Below are 26,208 nucleotides of genomic sequence, written 5' to 3' on the forward strand. Positions count from 1 at the left end.
GTCATACCCACGAGTCGGTCGCTGGGCTGCTTCAGCAAGTCCAGCACACTCGCCGCTTTCACATTGATAAGAAAAAGGATTGTTTGGACGCCTTCAAAGGAAAACTGACGGGAGACGTGGGATGAGGACAAAGCAGTTATGAGGAAATGCTGCAAGTAAGGCAAAGACGGATGATTTAATCGGTCCAAGGACAGAAAAAAACCCAACATGCTCAGAGGGTGACATTTTTCAGATGCCATGAAGGGGGCGAGGGAGTCTTTCGGAGGGTGTGGAGGGATTCAACACTGAGGCGAGAAGAGAGGAGTCACTGGTTGTTTGGCTCTCCTGCCCTCTCTTCTTCCTCCTCCTCCTCTTCGTCCTCCTCATCCAGAGAAACGACACCAGAGGAGGCCACGTCGGACACCCTCCTGCGAGGGTCGTAGTCGGGCGGGTATTCCACCCTGTTGCGCTCCGCCTCCACCTGGCACACGGTGCTGTCATAGTCCTTGCAGGGGGTGTCATCATCCTCACCTGGTGACAGGTACGTGTCAGAATAAGACACTGAGTAGCAAGGCGAGTCCTGACCCCCACAGGGCCTGATGCCCCGCCCTACCACTCCCAGGCTTTGGAAGCCACAGTCTCCCCCGCCAGGCCCGCTCTGCCCCACCCTCTGAAGTCGGGCAAGGAGCAGCTCCTCCCGTCCATGCAGCGCTGACAGGATCTTTGCAGCAAGCTCTGCGGCGTTGCTGTGGGAGTGGGTGCCGCGGTGGCCTCCCAGGTCGCGCAGCAGCGGGTGCTGCTCATCCAGGCTGCAGAGGCTGGAGCACAGGGTGTCAGGAGAGCCTGCCGTAGGGGAGGGCTCTCCACTGCCACCTCCCTCTACACCTCCACCTCGACTCTCGCAACAGGGGCTTCGGAAGCCAAGGTGTTGGCAAAGCTGACTGTGGATCAGGTCCTTCAAGTAGGGAGGATAAGATGGCACATCTAGAGGGAATGACACAGACTGTAAGCATGAAGTCCTGAAGGAAGAAGAACAGCGATAAGATAACATTTTCAGTTGGTTTTTGTGACTGACTGCAGAATCAAATCAATTTTTTTCCTCATTTAAAGGAACCCTATGGAGACGTTTACCACTAGAGGCACTCTGGAGCTATTGTAGTTTTGTCATTTTGTCATTAATTTTTATTTGTGTCTTAATTTTTTGTGTTTCTTTGTTTTAAAATATCATGATGACATACCATTAACTCTAGATTGAGAGTACACACTAAAATGGCAATAACGGTGGTGTTACGTCCTCAGGGTATGTAATAAATAATATGATTATATTATATTATATTATATTATATTATATTATATTATATACTGAAACTAGAGGATAGAAGTAAAGTATTGATCTGTTTGTGCTAATATCGATCCAATACCAGTAGCAGCTTTAGTAACGATACTATCAATATTTGGCTCAATCCGCCCACTTCAACTAAATAAACTGCAACAAAAGTAACAAATAAATGCATAAATAAAATTAAAACGTTAAAACTAAGCACTGGGTATAATGGGATATAAACTGCTGCCCCGAGGTTTATTTTCTTGTCATTTATTCTAAATGCCACGCTCCCTGCCAACTTAAGTACTTTCAAAAACACAAGTTACAGTTTTGTATTAGACAACCAAAAACAGTTTATAATTTGATACATTTAAGCACTGCAACTTTTCAATGACAATCACAGTAAGCTTTACTATAATCTCAGAGTAGAAAAATAATGAAATGAAGTTTAATTAACTATGAATTTACTCTCTATTAATTATTGTTTTTTTTATAAAGTGTTACGAAACACACATGCATTTTACTGAACATGTATTTATCTCCATAGAGTGCCTTTTAAACAAACTCATGTTTCAGAGTTTACTGCTAAAAAGACACAGGAAGTTAAAACACCAGCATTCTCATGTTAGAAGCTACTCAATGCACAGAGTTTAAAAATGTTAAAAAGTTACTCTTTAAATAAAGCCATGCAATGTCCTGCAAATATTTTTAGTAGAAATACTAACATGGCATTATAAGGATGACAAAATGTGATTTGAGTGGAATCACTGTGGAAGCAGCGGAGGTCGGGATCTATGCAACAGTAAAATGAAGAAGTCGGTTTCACAGTGTCACAAACTCAGATCACGTTTCATGTAGAGCTGATTAATATCACAAACAGGTTTGCACATGTGGAGCTGTCTTCACTGAATGGTCTTTGCCCCGGGGTAAGAAAACATTGATGATCATATGAAGACATAGATGCAAGAATGAGGTGAACCTTATTAGCTGCAGTACGGGTTATTGGTGGTTCCGTGTAATCAAGATGAAAGCTGTGGTGAACACGAGCATGCACGTACACACTGCCTTGGTCAGATGCACTCTGTGTATTTATAACCTGCTCACACACCATCCTCACACAGACACTGTCTCTGCTGCAAAGAAAATGATATTAAACATGCAGGAGGGATATCAAATTGCACCAAGGAACCAAAAAAAATGTCTGGAGAGGATGAAAACTAGGGCACTGGGACAATGAAAGACACAGAGACAATGAAGGGGGGGAGTGAGGAAGAGGGTGTGTAACAGGGTATTAGGGAGGAAGGGCACAATATGAAGGAAGTAAATGTGATTTAGTGATTTAGTGTCTGTGTGGGTGCTTACCTGTGCTCTGTGTGGTGGGCTCATTCGCAGGCAGGTAGTCTTCATCATATGAGTCATCATTGGACTCGTCGCCATCCACGGAGGACCAGGCCCTCAGCTTAGCCTCTGCAATGGCAAACTGCTCCGCCACACCTGCAAACACACACGGACACGCATGAGCTACACATGCACACAAGCTATGACATGATTGGCATAGTAACAAGAAGGAGCAGCAAGGCAGTGAGCCTCCACGTCATGTAGCTGATTTTAATTGGCAGGTCTGACCGAGCAACAAAGCACACGGCGCAGAATAAGAAGGGACACAGACTGTTCTCCTTTTGCAGTAAATGCTGTTCGGCAGCCATTTAGCTCGTGTACTTCAAACAGATGTCACAGAGTGTGTGACAGTGTTGTTATGCAGGTTGCATTCCTTCCAGTGCCGAGGAGACAGTGAGTTGGAAGAAGCACAAAGATGAGAGTCTAGCACTGGCTAAATGTGTTTGCCTCTCATAATAGCAGGAAAGATCCATTATTGATCAGCACTGACATTTTTATTGAAATGACAATGATATCATTTCTTTATAAAATTAGAAAATATGACACGCATGTCATGATGCATTTAATGCATACTCATGATGGCAGACGGCTGTACATGTGTGTGTGTGTGTGTGTGTGTGTGTGTGTGTGTGTTTGAGTTTGTTGTTGATGTGACTCAGCAAGTGCCAGAACCAGTAAGCTATAAGAACCAAGTGACCAGTCACCAGTTATCATCATCAGAAGCTGACCAATCAGAAAGCCCTTTCTCTGTTTTCCTCATCATGTCTCTGCCCACTCTCATCATACCTTTCTTACAAATGTCTTTCTTGATAAAACACTCTATCCACTCGCCTGCTCATGACTACTGTTCGATTGTCTTTCATAGTGCATACCTGCCCCTCTCTTCTTATTAGAATTTCTGTCTCCTTCGTCTCCATCACCTCATGTCTCTCTGACTCTCTTTCTCCCTGCTCAATGCTCAGTATTCGTGCGTTGTCTCCCACAGAGAAAGATCGATGATCTCATTCATCTTTCACTGTAACTTGGCCCTGAGCGTCCTCACAAACACTGGCACATGTACCAGCAATAGAAATAGTGTGGGCTGCTCTTTACTTGTCCTTTCAAAGTCTTTTTATAATTCCTTTAAGCAAGCATTAAATACAAGCTACAATAATAAAAGAACTTTAATAAGAAAAGTAAACATTTAGTTCAGATCAATAAAAATAGTATTTCACAAAATATCTATAAGGTAAAAAATACCTTATATGTGTTTAACTAAAAACAAAAATATAAAGTAAAATGAACTATAAGAAAACAAACTATAAATAAGTTAAAGAAAATGAGTACAAAATTATATAAAATATTATTCATTATTTATTCATAATGAGAATTATTAAATGTTATAATTACATTTATTATTAATTATCTAATTAATTATAATTTGTCTTTTGAAAATCTGAATATAATTCAAGATGCTAAAGTAAATTGACAACAGGAAAGTAAAACAAATTATTAATTATTAAATGTAGTTTAAAAACTACAATTTACATTCATTTGTAGCAAAATAGTGTAATGGAGGGTACCACAGGGTAGCATTACAATAGGTGAAGCACTTTACAACGTAGCATAGCACTGGGTAACGTAGCACAGAGTAACATAACGTAACAAGGAACAATAGCATAGTGTAAAATAACATAGTATAGCGTAGCATAGCATAGCATAACGTGCAATGTGTAGCGTGATAAAGCATAACATAACGGAATATAGCATAACAAAGAATAATAGCATAGAGCATAGCGTACATAGTATAGTATAGCGTAACCTGACATAGCATAACCTTTCATAATGTAACTTCACCTCGTTGGCGTAATATAAATCTGGCCATGCAGCTACAGTGCTGGCAACAGAAACTGGTCTGGACTCACTGTAATGAACACATACATAGTTTGCCACATTCTTCAATGATATTATATGGGGCGATCGTGGCTCAAGAGTTGGGAGTTCACCTTGTAATCGGAAGGTTGCCGGTTCGAGCCCAGGCTTGGATAGTCTTGGTCGTTGTGTCCTTGGGCAAGACACTTCACCCGTTGCCTACTGATGGTGGTCAGAGGGCCCGGTGGCGCCAGTGTCCGGCAGCCTCGCCTCTGTCAGTGCACCCCAGGGTGGCTGTGGCTACAATGTAGCTTGCCATCACCAGTGTGTGAATGTGTGTGTGAATGTGTGTGTGAATGGGTGGATGACTGGATATGTAAAGCGCTTTGGGGTCCTTAGGGACTAGTAAGGCGCTATATAAATACAGGCCATTTACCATTTACCATATTCTAGGCACGTGTGAGTATGGAGATACTCTGCAGGATTACCTGCAAAGAATTCATGACTGTGTGCGTGTGCGTGTGTGTGTGTGTGTGTGTGTGTGTGTGTGTCTGAGCATGCTGGCAGAAGTCAGTCTATCGAAAGGACAACCCCAGCAGCTCTTTCAATTCTCAGCACGCCTCCTACACACATACACAGAAGTATATTCACAAACACCAGTGTGTTCTAGAGTAACTAGTTCAAATACGCACTAAGCCCACCAAATGCTCACTTAACACATTCGCACATGCCTGCTTAATGCATTAACACACTTGCTGACATTCACACAGTGTCTCCAGTCACCCACAGTAGCACCATAACAGACTACAAGGTGAAACTTGATAAACAAATAAAGAGAGTCAGCACAAGTGGCGGCTCCCTGAGATGAAGAGGAGTACAATGTGTAGTAATATCTCTCCAACAACTACCCCCACTGCTTCCAACTGTAATACAGAAACAAAGAAATGAATGAAATGATTTGAAGCTTTTATGTTTACATGCTGTTATCTACCGTTTAAAACAAAGCAAAAAAAACACTCTCTGGTATGTATTACAGTTAGCTGGCCAGGATCAACTAATACTATACAAATATAGTACTGTTTGAACTATATAAATAGTACAATATACAAAGAGTACAGGTTTAGTCCTGATAGTGTGTTGATCTTATGTATGGATATAATGCTTTTAGGTACCTCATCAATACACGTACACAAGACCATGAGATCACAAAGACAAGACGGATGAGTAAACAGTTAAAGAGGACAGAAAAAAAGAAGGCAGAACAGAGGAGGCACAGAAGAAAACCGCTCTGTTACGGTGCCACTAGCCGGGAGCAAAACCTTACTGTGCAAATTAACCTTGAGAGTCTGCATTGCAGGGAGCGAGCAAAAGAATAGAGGGAGAGTGGGCAGGAGGGGCAGGGTGAAAAAGATGGAAAAGAGGTAAGAGAAACAGAGGTCAGGGGGAGAAACATTTAAAGAACGGACAGCAAATAGGATAAGAGAATAAATACAGGGGACAAGAGTGAGTGAAAGAGTAGGCAAAGATGAAGTGAGTCAGGGAAAGAAAGAGGAGACAGATGAGCTGTGGTGAGTGCGCTCTCTCTCAGAGGAACATGAGAGGAGGAGGAGAGTTAAAGACAACAAATGCTAACATGTGATCAGTGTCTGGATATCTTACCTGACCAATGAGATTTGAGCCTCCTTGTATTTACACCTGGTATTAATGAGTGTTCTTGTTGTCTCAGTTTTGCCTGCTTTGTGATTACATCTCAATATTCAAATTAGGAAGGCAGGTGTGACTGGCTGTGGAAAAACAATCAGGCTGTTCCAGGAAAGCTCTACTTACCTACTCGACATAAGGAAAATAACATCTTAACCGCGGTTATGTCATTAGAGTTATCTCAGCTCGGGCTAAACTCACTCTGCATTACAAACAGCTAAAGTGCACAAAACTGTAAGCTCTTGTGTTTTGATTCAACTTTTGGAAGTCAGGGAATTTATCGCCACATTGCCCGTCTCATTATACAGCAGTGCTGTGCAGTACTGCAGCTCTTTGTTGTTCATCTGATACCAAGTAAATATGGGAGCAGCATTGACAATACCAATACAGATACAGATACTTTTAACCTATAAAGGCAGCTTATATAGCGGAGAGCAATGTGTCAGTATTTATGAGCTCAAGCTTCACTAATTTGCACATTTTAAACACATTTTAATGACCACTAAATCACTGTGATTTACTGCAATTACTGTGATTAGTACACAACAAAGTACACCTGTCATTTTATCATGCATTTTGAAAATTAGTTTTTTTGGAGACCTTGAATGTTTACATTGGGTCAACGTCTGTTGTTTAAATGTGCAATAGGCTATAAAATAAAATAGATGTGACAGTTTAACGCAATTTCAGTGAACTACAAATTGCACTTGGAGGACAGAAGCAAAGTATTAATACTAACGTGCTAGTCGTGATCTGACACCAATACCTGTGTTGGTATCAATACTATTGTTTTTCAGATCAATCCGCTCACATCCACTGTACAGTGTGGCTGATTTAATCCTGTTTGAGATCCAGCCACAAACCACTCTTCCTTCACGTGTTGCAATCAGCAATTGGTGCCGCAATGATATTATTAACGTACGTAACTCAGGCAAGAGATTAATAATAATAATGGATACTTTATTGATCCCCATGGGGAAATTACTTGTTTTTCTCTGCATTTGACCCATTCACTCAGTGAAGCAGTGGGCAGCCCACTAAGCAGGCGCCCGGGGAGCAGTGTGTAGGGACGGTACCTTGCTCAGGGGTACCTCAGGGTAGCCGTTAAGTGGATTCGAACCGCCGACCTTCCGATCATGGGGCGACCACTTTACCTACTGAGCTATCCCTGCCTTTCCCCGTGTTTACCTGATCACACTAACAGTGACGATGTTGTGTTTGACACAGCATTAGATGGAAGTGCTGGGGTGGAGGTGGGTTGCAAAAGCGCTTGCACAGGATGTAGGCTGAAGCAGCTTAAATAGCTGTGACATCTGAGTACTAACCAGCCATCAGCTGATTGGGGTTGATGTTTCTGTGAACAGGTCTTGTTTAATGCTAAATTGTACCTGCAGTGATTTATTGAAGTTCATGAGCATGCAAAACTGATATGCCGTAAATATAGTCATCATGAGTTTGCTGTTAAATTAGCCTACATTTACTCTTATTATGGTTTCTTGTGTAACTAATGCTTCATCATGACGTTTTCATATGCCCTCTTGCCTTAAGTCATTGTTTCAGTTTGTTACCAGTGCCTATGTAAAAAACACTCTCTATAACTTTTTATAATACATTATAAGAAACACAAAATCTTACCAGCAGCAAAGCGTGCCTCCTGCTCTCCTTCAGTGAGGTCAGAATAGGAGTTGAAGTCTGATTCCAGGGCCGCTGTAGTGTCTATAGGCTTGCACCAGCCTTTCCACTCTATTAGATGGGCTACTCTGCCCTGTGCCATGGCTGTAGGCTTCGTCACATGGTCCTTGACCACCTGGGAAATACCTATATGCCAAATATCAAGGATTAGACTGCAACATGACCTCGCAACGATCAGGTGTTTTCACCATGTACGATATCATGCAGCACTCACCATGCAGGGAGGATCGTGCTAACGCAGCAATCTCTTGAATAGTGAGAGCTCTTCTTGATTTTGGTAACATTTCAATGGTGTCGTCAACATTCACCTGAAACGGCAGAAAAGAAAAGAAAAGAAAAAAAATAAGAGTGAGTGAAAACTCATACAGTAGCTCAGCGTGAATGTGAGCCAGCTCTGAATACATCCTGCTATGAGTCACAGGAGAAAACACAGTGCTGCCTTTTGATAGAGAAGGAACTCCTGGATTCAGAGTACAGAGTACTACTACAAGCCTTTGTGAACTGAAGAATTTTCTCTTTACACACTTTAATCTGTGTTTTAATGAGTTGCACGCTGCACACCATCAATAATGTACAGCAGTTACTCCAAAGCTGGACTGTGCTTATGTTTAACCGACTTATGTAGCACGCAATAGCAAGTTAAATGTCCTATTTAAGCACTCTGGATGAGCATAGTGTTTGTTGAAGGGATGAAACAGAAGTTGCAGAAAAATACTTGATGCTTGGTCGCACTCACGTTAGCTTTAGTGGTTTTGCCTGCTGGCTAATTAGCAAACTAATAGTTCAGGTAACTGAGAAGATGCTTCTCAAGATACAATGGAGGATTTAGCTATGCGGCTGCAAGAACGGAGATGGTTGAGGAAATGGAGCATTTCTATGTGTTTCACTCATATTTATTTACAGATTATCTCCAAACAGCTGTTACCCAAGTGAATCCCTCCAGTGGCATCAACTCTGTCAGGTAGATTTTTATTTTTTTTGACATAGTTAAAATTCTGTCTGTTTAAATGTGTGTGTGTGTGTGTGTGTGTGTGTGTGTGTGTGTGTGTGTGTGTGTGTGTGTGTGTGTGTGTGTGTGTAGACAGGTAATTTCCCCATAGAGAATTAAGAGAACCAGACTGAAGACAAAAGGATGGTCCCCTTCCTCCCTCCACCCCGTCCTCAGTCAAATCTGTCTGCTCTGTAAACTCAAACCACAGAGGGAGTATCGGGTGTTGACAAGTTCCTTTGTCTGCTAACTTTTTACAGCACGACCTGTACTCACGTGGGAGCACGTCAGCAGCAAGGGCTGCGTGCTGAGCTAATGCTCCCACGTTGTTACTTGATATGGGTCAACACACTTGGCTGACTGAGCAATTTGATGATTTCTTTTGTAAAAGGCTGAAGAGGATCTCAACAGGTACAGGTTGTCTCCAATCCCACTGTGACTCACAATGGAGCTGTCTGATGCTCTAGTTTCAATCATCTAAAGGAACAGCACTGGACTACTTGACCTACTATGAAAGCCATATTTCCCTTCCTTGTTGCAGTGAGTCACCAGTCTATGCAGGGTGCATCTGATGTGCAACGAACACTGGTGATGAAGTTAGCTCAACACAGGAGCTTCACCCTGACCTTGTCGTGTCAAGTCCACTTAACCGCAACAAAACAGCAGTCTGAATAAATGAACAACAAAACTATCTGTCAGAGGGGCGCTGTCACGGCAGAGGGGATCCCACACTCAAGACGTGCTAATCCTCCTGTGTTGCAGAGCTGCTCACAGATCGGAGGGAGGATAATCCGGAGGAGACGTGATACATGGCGTCAAGGAGCTCTAGAATAACATATGATGTTGGGCTTAAATTGGAAATCAGAAATGACCCACAGCTAAATATCTTATTTGCTTTCAAACAGCTGCTCTGAGAAAGTCTAACATGGGAGGATTTTATAAATCATTGGAGAAAATCCATCTCAAGAACTCATGTCTAACCCTGCCTCATGAATCTAAACTTCATTTCACAGCTTGTTTTTTTTCAGTGGAATATTCCATGATGATTTCAGGGGGATATCACTACCCCAACACGATGCGCTTTTTCTTATTCTGATAAAGAACACATGCTTTTGAAAAACATGGGTACAAGCTCTCTGCTTGAGCATGATCATGCTGACTGCCGACTCTGCTCCTCCACCGACTCTCTCCCTCCCTGCTCTCCCACTGCCCCACTGAACAGCAGAGTGAACACGAAGACATGAACCATACTCAGAGCAGACAGGGTGCTCAAGACTGCTGTGCAGAATCTTTATTCAGTGCAACGTAGCACACATTTATATACCTCAGATATTTTAAATACAACTGACTGAGTTTTAATGTCAAAATCCTTCATTTTAAAGTTTCATGTCTGCAGGTCAGTGTACTGGCTACTGTAAGAACAACAGTGCAAATACGCACGTACACACATCACATCAGAATCCATAAAACCTCATGGTCTACTGATTGCCAGCAGCAAAGAGGCTGCTCAGGTTCACCTTTGGCTTTTAAATCATTGGTTAAGTGCTGTCTGTGTGAGCCGTGGCCTGGAGACAGCACAGAGAAAAATGCAGCGGACTCATCAGAGCAACTTGCATTATCAGTGCCTCTTTAACTGCATCACCTGAAAGCCTGCACACTGAGATAAAAGCATACTGTGAGGTTTGATTCCTTTGTTTTTATTTAGTTTTTTCTTATTAAATTTTTTACAAAGATTGTCACTCCATTAAAAAAAAAAGTAGCCGTTGCCATACATATATCGAATAACTGCCACCAAAGTACATTTGCTAACACAATTTTTTTCAATCTATTTGAAATAATGGTGCCATCTGTGATTGTCTGATTTACCAGTGGAGAATCCTGTGCTCTTATTTTGAAAGTTCTGTTGCTGTTAAACCAGCTCTTCTTGTCCTGCTGGGCTTGTTATTGCGGTGGCCCTGGATATCTTTCAGCTCCTCCGTCAGGATCTGGGATTCCAACTCCACCATCTTGGACTGCAGTTTGTGAAAGGAGTTCTTCTTTGCCTGTGCTGAGAGCTGGAGGACCACTCTTACCAGAACCTGCAGCAGGTCTAAAAGTGGTTCACAGGGCAGAACTAGGGCTACCGCTGACAGCTGCAGTACAAGATGGTGGAATTGAACCCATTATCTGTCACAAAATACTTGGGAATTCAATTTTTTGCAGAGGAGAGCCTTACAAATGGTATTGTTTATTCACCACAAATAGAATCTAAATCTGTGGGGAAACACTGGAATGTGCTGCATTTGCTATTGTACCTGTGATTAAGAACCTAAAGTGGATTATTAGGCTTACCTGTTTCACTGGTCTGCAGTGACACAGCCACAGAATAACATAAAACAATGCCCCAGGTTTTCCAATAAGCCTGGCAGAGAAGCATTTTACAGCCATAGCTTCTGTTTTATGGGCTAATTGAGGTCACGTCACAGCAGAAATCTAACTTGTACCATTGTACTGGCCAACTGAGTCAATTACCCTGTTCTTGTTTACCAAATGTCAACCCCTTCTTCTGCCACCCATACATGACAAAAAAAAGTTGAGAATTCAAGCCCTCAGAGCTGTTAGTGGAACAGAGCGCTGTGGCTTCTGCTTCCACTTGTGGAAAAGAACCTGAATATTTTGACACGCCACGTTTCTACCGTCTTCCTCTTTTCTCACCCTCTCTCTGTCTGTTAACTTTTCCACAATGGGAACATTTCTATGGCAACCAGTCACCGTGGAACAATTCCTCCCAGCGTGTCTGCGTGCATGATTCACCAATGATGTCACACACTCAGAACACCAACCGACAGCCAGATTAGAGACTCTCACACTTGGCGTCCTGCTTTCTTTTTACAGTAGACGCTGTAGCATTAAATAGAAATGTAGGATGCTGAAGCAGGGTCCGTTAAATGTGAAGCATTAGAGCACTTCCTCTGTAATATAGATGTGTTGAGCTCAGCAGTCCAGCCAAGCTGTCTCTCACAGTCTCCAATGTTCAATATCAGGCCTGCCCATGAAGAGCGAGAGGCTCCATTTCGTAATGGATCACTTAGATGCCGCTAATCAGTGCCTGGCTGGCTCTATGCGACACATCTTATTCACACCCAGATGGTATCCACTGACAAAACTGGGCAAGGTGGATTCATCATCACTCTTGTCATCTCTCAGCCAATTATGAGCCTGCTAACTCTCACTGCTGTTGCATTAAGTAGCTTGCTGTAGCTGAACCCCTTCTTCGTTCCTTATAGGAATCTTTTAAATAGGTCAAAGCATCGGGGTCACATAGATTAGTAGATTCACATTCAAGATGATATTTGCAAAACTTCTCAGAGAGAGCCGCTGGACTCACCCAAATTCCACTTACCTCCTTTTTTTAAAATATATGCCTGCCACACAAGGGCATCCCCCAAGGCTTTTTAGTTCTGCGAGAGAGCATGTCAAGCCGTGAGTCCACCTGTATTTTCAATTTTCAGATCAGAAATACAGATTAAAATGTGCAAATGTGTTCATCTTGGCTTGGGAATTCGAATGAACATCCAGGCAGATGCTCCAGTTGGGCATATGCGGAGCAACAGCGCTCTCAGTGTACTAGCTCTCGTGTGCAGAGTGAGGGACCTTGCACGTCACTGAGATTTCATTTAAAATTCCTAATTTGAAAGAAGTAGCCACTAATTACCCTGAATGGCTTGTAAAATCAGTTGAAAACCAGCTGGTTAGTATCAGCAACAGCTAAAAAGGAGAAAAGAAGCCCAGGTTGAAATGCACATTACAGACTTGGGTGGCTTGATTAATAAGGTAATTATCAGAGCAGGAAAGGTTGAGGAAATCATTTTCCGCTTCATGTGGGGAGATGCAGCCATATCTGATAGTTGCTTCTGCAGGTTATAATCCACCAGTTTACTTAAAACGTGGCCCAGACCATACGTGTTCAGCCACAATTGTGCTGCCAGAGGTGAGCCTTTTAAGGCAGAAGATAAAAGAATAACACGTGAACTTTTGCAGCAGCCTGCCCTTTCACCCTGTTAACAATCTGCATCAGATAACATGACTGCCTGTTAGAACAGAAATAACAAATCAGCACGAGAAGAGAGGAGATTACTGAAATACTTAATGTCAAATATACCACCGCTACATCTTGCATGACTACATCCAAAGTAAATACAAGACCAGTACTGCTGATAGCAACACTGATACTGATAGCTTTAGTTTATGAAAGCAGCATATATAGGGGGAACAGTGTGACATTATTTATGAGATGAATCATCATTAATTTGCAAATTCCGAACACATTTTAACGACCGCTAAATCACTGTGATTGTGATTACTTTCCATAATAATAAATTAACAAGACAACTTTCAGCTTTCAGTGTATTTTGAAACTGGATTTTTGGAGACCTGGAGAGTAATGTGCCATCTCTACAGCCCTTTGGGGTTGTTTAAATGTAATATAGGCGAAATGACAGTAAACACAAAAAGATACAGTGCACGTCTGAGGTATATTTTTCCATTTCAGTCCTACTTTGTTAGTATCAGTCTGATACCAATGCCAGTACTGGTATCAATACTGTGGATATTTGGACAAATTAGGGTGAAGATCCTGCTTCTGTGCACACTAGTTCACTGTTATGATTCACTGGCAGACTTGAGCCATTGTTTCTTACACCTGTGAAAATGGTCTATAATAATCTTATTATTGTCAATGCAGAACCACTTTCCAAAAGAAATTAAGGTGCCGATAAAAGCTTTTGAATCTAATTAAACACATAGGCCACATGTCCATTTTGTAGAGTAGGCCTGGTCTCTTTAAACGGCGCTGCACCCTGCTGCTACTACATTTAATGTGACATTGTCTTCATTTGAATCGCCATTAGTGCCCATTAGAAAGCACTCAGAACTGTGTTTAAATGTCTAACGTGAACTCTAGCCGAGCTATCCAACAGAAGACACTGCACGGGGTCGTTATGTCACAAAAAACTTTTTTTTTCTATGATAAAGAGAGAATTAAGGGCACCTCGCTGAAGTCCAGTGCGCCCAAAGGTGCTGTCAGTATCAGCCTGCGCGCCAAGGAGGTCCGCGTGCTCCCCAGGAGCGCTAGGTCAGACAGGGAGCTTGCCGCGCTCCAGTCCACGCGCAACGAACCGTCAACCGCCACTGTCAGGAGGAAGAGAGCCACGTGAGGATTATATCAAATGAACATGTCAGAAAACAACTCCACGCCGCATTCTTGCTCCGTAAAGCGTTGAATAGCGACATAAATAATAAGCAAAAATGTGACACTATGACAAAGGCCACAGTAACGTGGCAATAAAGTGTAATTAATGATTCGTAACGTGCTTTTTTTGTCTTCTTAGTGCACTGGAGTTTTAAGGCTTAAACTAACCTTGTGTGTTTCAAAGTTTCAGTCACCATGCCAACGTCATGCCTCCAGAGGGACCACAGGTCGGGCGCTCAGGGGTGATGACCGTATAAGGTAATGTGGTGTTCGCGTCTCACTAACTTTGCTTTTGTTTGTTTTATCGGAAAAAAATTTAAACACCGAATTTCCCTTTAACTACCAAATTCCTAAACACGCTGCAGTAAATACAATAAAATAAAATTGAAATAACGACCAGTTTTAAAAAGCAATAACAATAAACCCGAATGTTAAATAGTACAAATTTAAATTGAGGCCTTAAAGGCGTATTTACTGTAAGTGCTTTCCTCCTTATGTAATGTATACAAGTGTTGGGCTTCTTTATTGCAGCGCATTCTGAGGCTATAGTAAGATAACAAGAGGCGGGCGGTGCATACATTTCCATGCACTTAAAGCCATGCTATGCCATGCACACGTACGGTTCTGGCGGCAGCTCGGGCCTGTTAGATGTTTCATAAAGTCGGGTCTACTTTTTCGGATGAACTGAAGCAGAGAACATAAAAAATGAAATTGATCAAATTAAAAACGAAAAAAGCAGGAACCAAGGAGCGTGTCTTCTCGTTTGTTTTGTTTCGCTTTTAAAACATATTTTTTTACGTCAGCCGGCTACGTCACGAACAAACAGAGGCAAGGCTCCGACTACGTGAAGGGCAAATGTCACCAAGCAACCTTCTGGTTGCAAACGTCACGGAACCGCCCGCAGACACGTGACTGTCCGCTTGATTGGGCGCGTTTAACCTTTCCATCATCTTCCCCTCTCCGTGACCTCACAGACAGAGTGTGTGTATGGGGGGGGGGGGGGGGGGGGGGGGGGGCATGTAGGACCAAAGGTGCTCGTGTGCACGCGGCGCTGCGGAACATTTCAGCACCAGGACAGCTCCCCCCAACTTTGCATCGCTCAGCGTCTGCGTCCACGTGCACGCCCCCAGCCCACTCCAATCTCTCCAAATCAGTTCTGCACAAACGCGATTAGGAGGCGGGCCTTTAAATGTCAGTGCCCAGCTCATCTTTCCGACCCTTCGCTGCAGGGGAGGCGTTTCTAGTTACTGCCCGTGAAAAGAACAACTCGCTCGATTAGTCGCCAGCGCCCATCTCAAATATTGAATCCGATATCAGTCACCGGACTTCAGCAGTTTAGCGCCCCGAGCTCATGTTGCCCACCTGCTGAATTCAATATGCGCTGTTTAATTGGGTGTGATGAGATCGGATGCCCGATCGGGGGGAGGAGGGTGGGGGTGTATTGTATCGCTGAATCTAGGCCATCTTTAGTCGATGCGAGTATTGTTCAGAGGAGTGGAAGATGCGCACGTGCGTGTGTTCTGTGTAGTTTTCAATTGAGTTCCAGACGGTCATTTGAGCCTGCGTGGAAAGCTGTGCACCCTCACTCTTTTGCATTTGACATACACATGACAGCAACGAATCACCGGAAAGCCGCTCGGCGCCTGAAACCGAGCCCCGCACGCTGAGATGTTTGTTGATCAGCTTTGCTGGCCTTTAAACCCGCACGGTTGGTTTGAGCGACATTGCACAGACACTCACAAATGCGTTTTGCTTTCAAGCTTGCATTGGGCACGTCGCGCGTGTCAGATCAAGGCTGCGGTTTAAGTCGTGGCTGTGGATCAGAAATGCATGGAAGAAAAAACAGATCCACAGACACTGGTGATAAGGACGTTTACGGTCTAAAGTTTTTGGACCACTTAAAGCCCATGCGCACTTCTTACCTTACATTTATACTGCGAGACAGCCTTTTCTCTAACAATACAGCCTCAGGTATCAGTAGATTTCTATTAGAGTTTTAAAATACCACAGATAATAAAGTAACTAAAGCTTTAAATTAATGATGTAAACAGACTAACATATAAATACATGTAACTCACATTAACACTGTACGTGACTGTACCACGTTACATTCCACCACTGGAAGCACTAGTCCTCTCAGTGCTTCCGTGAAGTGGGCACTGGAAGATTAAGAGCATTTCGGCCTTTAGAAGCTCACGTTTGGAGCACGGCCATGACTGCGGGTAAGGTGGATGGGACTGGGGTCTGAATGAAAGGAAAGAGCACAGGTGGTGTAGGTTAGGGTGAAGAATAAGACTAAAAACATGTGGCGCATTTCTTATGAGGGGGGCTCACCGTTCTCCTCCGCGTGGGCCTAATTTGCTCTTTTTTAATCTTAATTAATCTTCTTCCCTTGACTGTGATCTATCTAAAAGGCAGCCTCAAGCAGTGTCTCCTCTCCCCCGTCACAGCAAACGAGCGCTGCAGTCTCGGCTTTTATTTGTATTTATCTGTTAATTGTGCTCCTAGGTCTCTGCTCGCACTCGGTCTCCTTCCTTCTCCTTCTCTCTCTCCCTCTCTTCCACCGTACTTTCCGTTGTCGTGGAAACTGTAGAAAGAGAGACCTCGACCGTGCATCTTTCCCTCTCTTTCTCTTCGCCTCTCTGGTGTCTTCGGGCTCTCTGACAGACTTATGAGCCCATCAACACAATTAGGTCAAGACCGGTGTGATGTCACACACGTTTATCCACAGTGTGAATGTGAGATGTGAGAGGCAAACAGGTGGCTGCTGCCTTAGCTGCACTCTTTGCTGGATGTGCGGGAACACCGTGTGCACGTAGGCGGCAGACCTGTGTGAGGGGTAATGGGACCGGAGAGGGGTCGGGGGGGGGGGGGGGCATGTCATGTCAGTACGCACTCCGCGACAAGTAGACAAGGGGACATCAAATGACGGGGGGGTGACCATTTCCACTGCTAATCATCTGAGTGCAGCAGATGAAAGAAAGCGGGGTTTAAACGGCTTTTTGTAACATCTGAATCACGAGGAGGAAAAACAACCACCGCGTCTGTTTACGTGTGGAGAATCGAGATCGATCAAGAATCGATGGTTGGATAGGTGGTGGGTTCGGATTTAAATTAATGGCTACAGAGTGGGAAACCCAGTTGGATAAATACACAAAGGTGGTGGCGGGCTGGAGGGCATCAGAGGTCGGGGGCACAGAGAACCGGGGGGCCCTGGGCAGCATTTAGCCGCCAGGCGAGCGGATGGGAGACACTTGCGGCAAAGGTGTAAACAAGCGTGAGAGCAGAATAGATGTGGAGGAAACAGGGAGCTTGTTTCTTGGCAACAAGCAAATGACCCGCCGCTGCATATGTGCCCCAAGATGGACTGATCCTGAGTTCCTTTCTTTCTTTAGAGAGAAATTTTGACTTTAATACCAAGAAGAAAATCACCCTGATTCCAGTAAACAAGCTGCCTTTTAAATCAAGAATTTTTCTTCAAGGTGGCGTGTGCGATCGCATGTATTCAAGAGAAAAGAAAAGCCATCCTACCTTACAACTGAACTGGCTCAGCGCGGTCAGAACCATCTTGTCCAGATGAGACTTTGGATCAGAGGAAATTAAAGTTAAATTAAAAAGAAACGCCGTTTCTTCCTCGATGGTGTCAAGAGCACCTCTGCTTGTCTTCTCTATCTCTGACTGGCGTGCTCACCCAAAAGCTTCTTGCAACTCTCGTAGCATCGCGATGTTTAGGCTGCAGATTCTAGCCCCCCACCCCCCATCCAAAACACACACACACACACACACACACACACACAGAAACGCAGTCCTGCGCTCACACGCGCCATTAACCTCTGATAGAGTTGAAATTCCAGCCATGTAAAGCGCTCTGTGTGCACACTGAAGCTCCTTTACTGGCGTGCATATGACTCAGCAGCAATATTATATGCCTCCGCGACTCGGGCACAGCATGCTGTGCGTATACAAGCACCGCACCGGTCGGAAATTCGCTCTGTACCTGCGAGAGGCTGCAGCAAAAACATAAGCGTAAGAAAAAACAAATAAAAATAATAAGCAGGCTTCATTCAGCGTGCTTTCTTTTTCTCTTTCTTTGTTTTTTGAATGAAAGCAAATTCAAAATCTTTCTTACCAACTGGCGCTTTGGAGCTGATACAGCCCATATTTGCAGCTTCATGTAGAACCGCAAGCTATTACATGTGTTCCCCCCTAACAGTCGCGGAGCGTACCTCACTTATCTCTGACTCTCCTCCTTCGGAGGCTCCGCTGGGTTCCGGTACGAGGCGGCAGCGCACTGCTGTGCTCACACCGCTGCAGCGACGCCGAGGGCGGGGGGGAGTCCGGCCATCACTTCCTCTCCCTGCTTTCACTTTCTTCTGTTTTTAACCTGCTTCAAATCCACACACATAAAGTCTTTGTGCAGCTTTGCTGTTGCTTTCTTCTTTTCCTTCTTCTTCTTCTTCTTCTTTATCACTTGAGTCTCTTAGACGAGCTCTACGTCACCTGTCGCAGGGTCGGGTCCTGAGGTTCAGCACCACAGAGGGCGGACAGCGCTCTGTCTGGGGGCAGCGGCATGGGTTTCAGTCCCAGCCCGGCAGCTGTGAGGGTCGAGTTCTCTCGGCTCGGTCACTGCCACGCCACGCTGTCAAAACAGATTCCCGCGCGTCACAGAACGAACCTTGGGAGGCACACACATTGATAGAAAAATCCCACGCTCGGCCGCTTATATACGGCCAAATCTGAGTTTCCGCCTTCGAAGTAGAAGCGGAATGAGACGTGATTGGCTGGTGTCACCTTACATGCCAGCCAACATGAGGGAGGAAGAGAGGGAGGAGTTAGCAGCGCGCACACAGGAGGAGGAAGGTGTCAGATGAGGATTTCATGTCTCGTCGTCTGTGGAAGAAGCACGATGGCAAATCTGGAACGTGTTGCATATGTCATCAGGTCTAAATAGGGAACGCGCACAGTGTGAAGCCTGGCGCAGGTTGTGATGTTACGAGAGCGACAAAAACCCACTTTTCCACCGACAGTCGTGGGGTTGGAAAGGTCGCGTTGGGTCTGTATGACCACAGACTGCATGTTGGTGTAGCAATGCAAACGTCCAATAACAGTAGCTATTTAAAAAAAAAAAAGCATGCAAGCAAATGGACAACTTTCCCGCACAGTCTGGCACGTTTCCGAACATCAGACCCACTTTCCTATACGCACAGCGCGCAGTGGTCCAGCTGCAGGCTCTCTGTGACCTCCAGCTTCACGCATCCAAATATAGGCAAGATGTCAAAGAAAGAAAAAAGCCTGACATTTGTGCTCGTGCATCCTCAATCCCAGTTACCCGTTATAGAATCGTGCATGGGCAGAGAGAGTGACTAGAGCAGGAGAAAGGCATGTTGTGACCTATTTGTAAGCGACCCAAACCTGTCTCCAAGCGAGCAGGTTGGCGCTCAAGCATCTTCCCTTCCAATTTTCTCTTAACGCCCACCAGGACTCTAAACATAGACCCAGAGCTGCTGACCCACGAGGCCGCTCTACCTCCACACTGCGCCTGTTACCTCATATGGAGGAACAGCTCCATCATGGAGCTCTTTGAAATTCGTTTTCTATCCATCCCCCCCGAAAAAACGCCACGAAGAACGTCATGTAGAGATATTATCCACTGGATCCTTTATTTATTTATTTTTTACATGAAGGTAACTTAAAGGCTATTATCTATAAACTACATAAATGTATCCTGTAAATCAGCACTCCTTTCCAGTTATTTTGTCAAATAGGGGCACATGGGAAATCAGGAAATTGAATCAGGAATAAATGCCTAAATAAAAACTAAATACATAAACAAAGAAACTTGGACCTGGTTGAAAATAAAAGTAGTTATTTTAATTATTGGTTATTTCAATGGTGGCTGGATCTCATCTCTCCATGAGCATGGATTAGGAAGCATAAGGTGGTCACAGACCACACAATTAAACTATGGAGCAAAATGCAGACTGATTTCAAGTGTAAATACTCCTCATTCTGCCAAAAAAAATGTAAGTAAAATATCTATGATGGATACATGATACATATTATGGATCAGCCACACCTCGAGCTCCGGCTTTACCTGCAACCCTGCCCCTCATATGCAGGCATGAAGGAAATGTTAGTTCTCTGTGTCTGGAACATGTGGAACTCCGACAGCTTTAGGAAAAGTCGCTGAGACATTTACTTTGTCACTCAGTTGGAGCTGTGCAGGAATACAGCCTGACTGTATGCTTCACACAGATCCCACGGGAGCATGTCCAATATGAGCTGTGTGCCTAAAAAGGCGCGACGGACACATGAGTGAATGGCTCGGTGTCATCATGAGAACATCATGGCTAAAAATGACCAACTTGTTATACAGTAAACACAAAGAAAGTGAATGAGAAACATCAAAGCATGATGCCTTAACATGTGTCACTTTACTCATCACAGAGTCAAACCGTGGGAGGACCGCCATTAGTCACACGGGCCTTTTTTTCCTTTTTCTTTTTTGCCTTTCTTTCTGCACGTGCACAGTCTTCTCGTGTTGTGTTATTTTTTACAGTTTGAACCGCAGAAGACTGCAATCTTCTGCACCCACTCTCCCCGCAGTGCAGCCCTCATCTCATAACACACACCGAAAAAGTTGCGGCAAATCCATACAGTGTGATGGGCCCTGTGCCTACTGTAGCTAGTGCTCTAGCGCCACCGAAAGGACGGCTGGTACACAGGCAGCTGTGGGAGCTGTAGGAGTGCGGTGAGAGCCTGTTGCGCAGTACAGTATGTGTGACTGCAGAGCAGTCCTGAACAGCTTGCGTGTCTCCTTTTCGTATGAGAACTAGTATCAGAAAAGTTAAACAGTTAGGAAACATGCAAGGAATAAATGCAAGCATGTGTTAGAGATGTTTAAACTGATTAAAATGGACAAAGTGTTGTACAGACAAGGCTGCTCTTTTCATTGAAGCATGTGAAAACACAACTTGACACATTTTAGATATAAAAATGAAGATTCAGAGTAAAGAAAAACAGGCATTCCAATCACATTTATTGTTGTTTTAATACCTGTTGTTTAGACATCTGTGATAGAAGCGGCAAAATGTCACTAAGAAGTTGGAGATTTTACAGTTTTTTTGCAGGCTATTGCAATCGTCACGTTTCCCTCTTTGATCAAAATGATCTGGATGATCAAGCGCATTCCACCTTTAAAAAAGGGGGAAAAAACTAGGGCGTGAACAGGATATCCATTCTGTTAAAAGAAGTGATCGTTTGTGCTGTGATCAGACAGAGAATGCCTGTTTAGAGAGAGCAGCCCCCTCAGCTGAAGAAAAATGTAGCCGTCCTTTTCTTCAGAGAGCCCACGACAGCACGCAGAACACAAGGCGAGTGATGAAACAGAAGCTTTCTGCCAGCTTCAGGCTCTTGGGGCTGCAGATAAGAAGGAGATCTTGATAAAAAAGCTCAGCAGATTTAGTCTCATGCAGTAAAATGAGGACGAGACGGCATTGTAGAGCTTTGTAGAGCTGCCTGGCTGATTAAATGAAAAGCAGAGAAATGACCAAGAGACAGTTCTTATGTCCCAGGTTCTTGTTGCTGCTGTCTCAAGCTGTCCCATCCCCTACTGGGGGCTTTATATGAGAACCACTAAGCTCTGGAGAAACAGAGGATCTTTGATTATGTTGTGTTCTATTGATTATGGTGATATTGTTCATATGCATTCTTCTGCCACCACCTTAAAGCGTCTTGTTGTATATTCCAGTGCACAGTTTCATCACACGTGATGTCCCTTAATGTGAAAAGGTGGAGTGGTCCTCCTTAACAAAGAGCAGGGAGCAGCAGTATAACAACTTTTTCTTTTTGCTGTCACCACCACAAACAGCCAGGTTATCTCTGTTCTCTGCTTACATTTAAATACAGTGCAGCGTCAGACCACAGCTTACTGTAACATAGGTCTTAGAAAAACACAGGTTTTCACATTCTGTGTTGCTTACCAGTTGAACAAGCCAAAAACTTATGAAGTCCCATCTTCTGATTACATAATCCCTTTATGTAATCTGATTACATAAAGTGTTATCTGAATGTTTCTGCAATCACACTTGCACAGCTTCTAATTCTGAAAATATATCATAATGATTGTTTGTGCATTATATGTTTCTCTGCCTGTCCATCCATCCATCCATCCATCCATCCATCCATCCATCCATCCATCCATCTTCTTTTGCTTATCCAGGTCATGGGGGCAGCAGCCTAAGCAGATAAGCCCAGACCCCCAGCCACCTCCTCCAGCTTGTCTGGGGGAACACCAAGGCTTTCCCAGGCCAGCCGAGAGATATTATCTCTCCAACTTGTCCTGGGTCTGCCCTGGGGCCTCCTCCTGGTGGGACATACCCGGAACATCTCACCCAGGAGGTGCCCAGGAGGCAACCGTGTCAGCTCGTGACCATGGGTGAGGGTAGGGATGTAGACTGACCGGTAAATCGAGAGCTTTTTTTTTGCACTCAGCTCTCTCTTCACCACAGCAGACCGGTGCAGCGTCCACATAACTGCACCCGCAACACCAATCCATCTGTCACGCCTAGAAATTCTGTCCATAAAGAAATTCTGTCTGCCCCTTGTCCTTAGACTTTATATGTTTGTTTTGTGTTGTGTATGTTTGTGTACATGGGTTTATTCTTAAGATATAAACTGCAAATCTCAATGTGAGTACATGCTGAAGATAGGGACACACTCATATGTCAGTTGAATATCAATGCTGGATGAAGTTTTCTTGGTTTTCCTGCTATGAAAGTGGGATAAAGAACAGCAGAAAGTGCTGGTGCTGGAGCCTGTTCCAGCGGTCACAGGATGACCAGCAGGGTACATCTTGGACAGGTCACCAGAACCAGTTTAAATTAGGTACCAAACTATAATTTTAGGTTTGATGCTGTGTAGCTTCATGCTGCTTTGCAGCCAAAAATATCAGAAACAGCATGAACCTTTGTTATAAGGCACAATGGATCCATGCTTTCGTGTTTTTAGGTCAACCACAGCACGTTCAGAGTCACTTAAATCAATTTTTTGCTGGAGCCTATCCCTGCTACCATAGATGAGAGCCAGGGTACACCCTGGACAAGCTGCCAGCCTGTCACAGGGCTAAAACATAGAGACAACATTCACATCTATGGGCAATTTAGAATCACCAATTAACCCACAAACCCCCCTAAATGTATTTGTTAGGTGTACCTAACAAAATCAATGGTGAGTGTATGTGTGCAGAAGGAATAATGGGTACAAATCAGAGCCAAACCATTAAATAAGTCTAAATTTTCATCACATCTAATGTTTATATAGAGTATTGGCACACATTAATCATTACATATGATATCAGAGAATGTATGTTGCAAAAGGAGATATTGTCCCTGTTTGCCATGTCCTTTCTACTCATTAATAAACCTCACTTCCAGACAAAAGACAAAACGCTTCGTCTTGCATCGCCTCTCAAGCTGTTGAGCTTCTCTCCACCATATGATCTGCAAATGACTTTAATGAACGTGTGGAAAAGATGAGAGCAGGCCCGTCATCTAAAACAATGATGATGGCCTCAGGCCAGTCTAAATGAGTACAGGGAGAGTCAAAATCAGGTTTCACAAACTCCTAACCCCAACAGATGTCCAAAATAATTACTGCAATCTGTCTCCCAAGGATAAAAATAGGTGATCTTTACATATTTTGCAATATTAATGGACCGCTGTAGTAATGTCATCAAACCAACCCACCTCAAACCTCAATTAGCACTGCGGATGTTAGAGAGGATCAAAGGAAGAAGGAGGCATTTTCAGACTTGTCTCCTAACTGGTTATAAAATTAGTTATGAACTGGAATAATAGGCCTATACAGTAACAGGATTCTTTGGTGACTTAATGGGTAAATATGAAGACATATAAGAATATACAGCGCTAAGTAATTATCTTATGTTTAAATTCATATCCAGTACCACCAAGATAGACATCTTTGTGGTCTTCAAATAATTTTGTGACTCTACAGCAGCCAAGCAATACAAAAAACTATCTCCACCCACAGGAAGGACAAGAAACCTTAAAACACTTAACAACAAAGCCCGGTGTTCTGGGAATCCATCCTACCTGGAAAAACATCCTACCCAATGTTTCTGCACATGCGCACAACACCAAGGCCAAATTAACTACTTTTTCTCTCACCCATCCGGAATACTTCTTAAGGTTATGGTTATGGTTAGGTGTAGGGTTAGGTTTAATCGCAAGTCACCGTCAAATTATAATACGGGTAGGACGTTTTGTCAGAGTAGGATGGTTTCTCAGAACACCGGATCACAATATCACAGAGCCGGTGTGGGACTAGATGAAAAGACAGATGACACTGATGCAGTTCTCCAAGATGCTTGAGAAGCATTATGAAAATAGTTTGATGTGTTTTCATCAAACAATGTGTTTTCAAAAGTGCAGTAAACAGGACTTGTATGAAGTTAGCAAATAAAAGCTATTCATTGGGGATACTGAGCTGTTCAAAGCCAGAAACAGGAACAGACCAGAAACATTATCTCCTAGGTCTGCTCCTTCTAACTGGACATGTCTGAAACACCCAAGGCATTCAGGAGCCTTCCTATTCATAACAGCTTGCACTAACGTACAGTGACCAGATAGCCCATAATAACAGGGAGAATACCCCATAATCACAAACTCCTCACGGGATACCGTGATAGACTGTCGAATGCTTTGTCCAACTCAAAACACATATAAACTGGTTGCGCACAATCCCACGCACCCTCAAATACATTCATCAGGAAAAAGAGCTGGATCACTCTTCCATGTTCAGGAAAACGCAATGTTCCTCTTAAATATGAGGTTCAACAAATGGACACATTTTCCTCACCAGTTCCACCAGTTCCAAGATTGATGTAGCTTCCTGATCTGAAAAGTGAAGCCAATGTGAAAGTACCTTAAACCTGCATTCTATTTAACAACCAACAGATTCTAGTAATCTGACAAAATACCCTTACTTTTTTTTTTTCTATGAGGTAAGTAAATACTTAAGAGGTGGATTATGATCTCAATTTCTATTTTCAAGTCTTGTTAAACACAGTATGATGCAATTTTATGGCCCCAGTTTGAGTCAAAAAGGAGGATAAAGCACAGTGTGTTTAAGGGCAGACCTACTTTGTTACTGGCAAATGTGTCGGTCACAAAACGGCTCTTAGAGCCGAATCTTTGAAGTGAACGACGAGAGCCGTGGGATTTATTTTTCTTTCTCTCACCCTCTCTCTCGCACTTTTTTCCCGCTTCACTCCGCACGCGAGCCTTGTGCTTTGCATTGGGAAGAGGGGAGACACACATTAGAAAGGTATAGTAATCATCCACAACTATTTTCAGTTGCAGATGATAAAGGATTCAGAAAGTTTATTCATGCAGGACCATATGACAGAGAATATGCATGTTCTTTTTGTTTTCATATTTTAATTTATATTTAATTGTGTTGTGGTTTGCAGTGTTTTGTGTTGTTTCACTTTAAATTTGTTTAAAATGAAAAAGCTGAAAATTTAAATAGTTAATAGTTGAAATGTAAATAGTTGTTTTTTGTATTATATGATTTATTTTTTACATTTTATGTGGAGTGAATGAATAAAAGTATATTTACGGTGGTCCCTAGAGACAAAGCACCTGCAAACTCCAAAACACGTATGAACTCAGAAGCACGTACAAAACACAACAGAAGTGCTCCAGGATGCTAGGCGCAGTGTTGAGCTTTTGTTACCTAGTGGCTACACAAGCCAGGAAGTACCAATGACCAGATTTGGTGTGTAATTTAAGTAGCTCTGTTTTGGAAGTTCAGTTAACGCTAGAAATGTGCTTTGGAGTTTGTACATGCTTTTTGGAGTTTGTATGTGTTTTGTCTCTAGGGGCCACTGTATATATTTATATATAAACATAGATAAATAAAACCACTTTCTTTTACATTAGTAATTCATTTTGTGCATAATTTTATATTATTGTTAATAATAAATTCATTAAAGCAACAAAACAACCTGAAGAGCCGGTTCGG

The 26,208-nt window shown here is 43.3% G+C and overlaps 1 protein-coding gene across 11 annotated transcripts; it reads right to left on the minus strand.

Annotated features, from left to right (window-relative positions):
• Positions 1-156: 156 nt before the first annotated feature.
• On the minus strand, positions 157-18,932 carry fam131ab (family with sequence similarity 131 member Ab). Of its 11 annotated transcripts, XM_086260757.1 has the most exons (7): positions 16,498-17,039; positions 16,242-16,407; positions 13,963-14,102; positions 8,160-8,253; positions 7,889-8,071; positions 2,666-2,797; positions 157-963 (listed from the first exon to the last, which is right to left on the minus strand). In XM_086260757.1, the coding sequence occupies exons 4-7, from the start codon at positions 8,227-8,229 to the stop codon at positions 305-307; spliced, it is 1,044 nt and encodes a 347-aa protein (XP_086116883.1). In that variant the 5' UTR covers positions 8,230-8,253; positions 13,963-14,102; positions 16,242-16,407; positions 16,498-17,039; the 3' UTR covers positions 157-304. The 11 variants fall into 11 exon arrangements, with proteins under 11 accessions (XP_086116883.1, XP_086116876.1, XP_086116881.1 ...); XM_086260750.1 differs by lacking the exons at positions 16,242-16,407; positions 16,498-17,039 and adding an exon at positions 18,293-18,932; XM_086260755.1 differs by lacking the exons at positions 16,242-16,407; positions 16,498-17,039 and adding an exon at positions 18,390-18,928.
• Positions 18,933-26,208: the final 7,276 nt, after the last annotated feature.

The sequence above is a fragment of the Aulonocara sp. 'chitande type north' Nkhata Bay genome, linkage group LG14 (assembly GCF_057382095.1).
Source record: "Aulonocara sp. 'chitande type north' Nkhata Bay isolate Kocher_YH1m ecotype deep benthic linkage group LG14, A_spYH_male_GT1.1, whole genome shotgun sequence".
Lineage (NCBI taxonomy): Eukaryota > Metazoa > Chordata > Actinopteri > Cichliformes > Cichlidae > Aulonocara > Aulonocara sp. 'chitande type north' Nkhata Bay.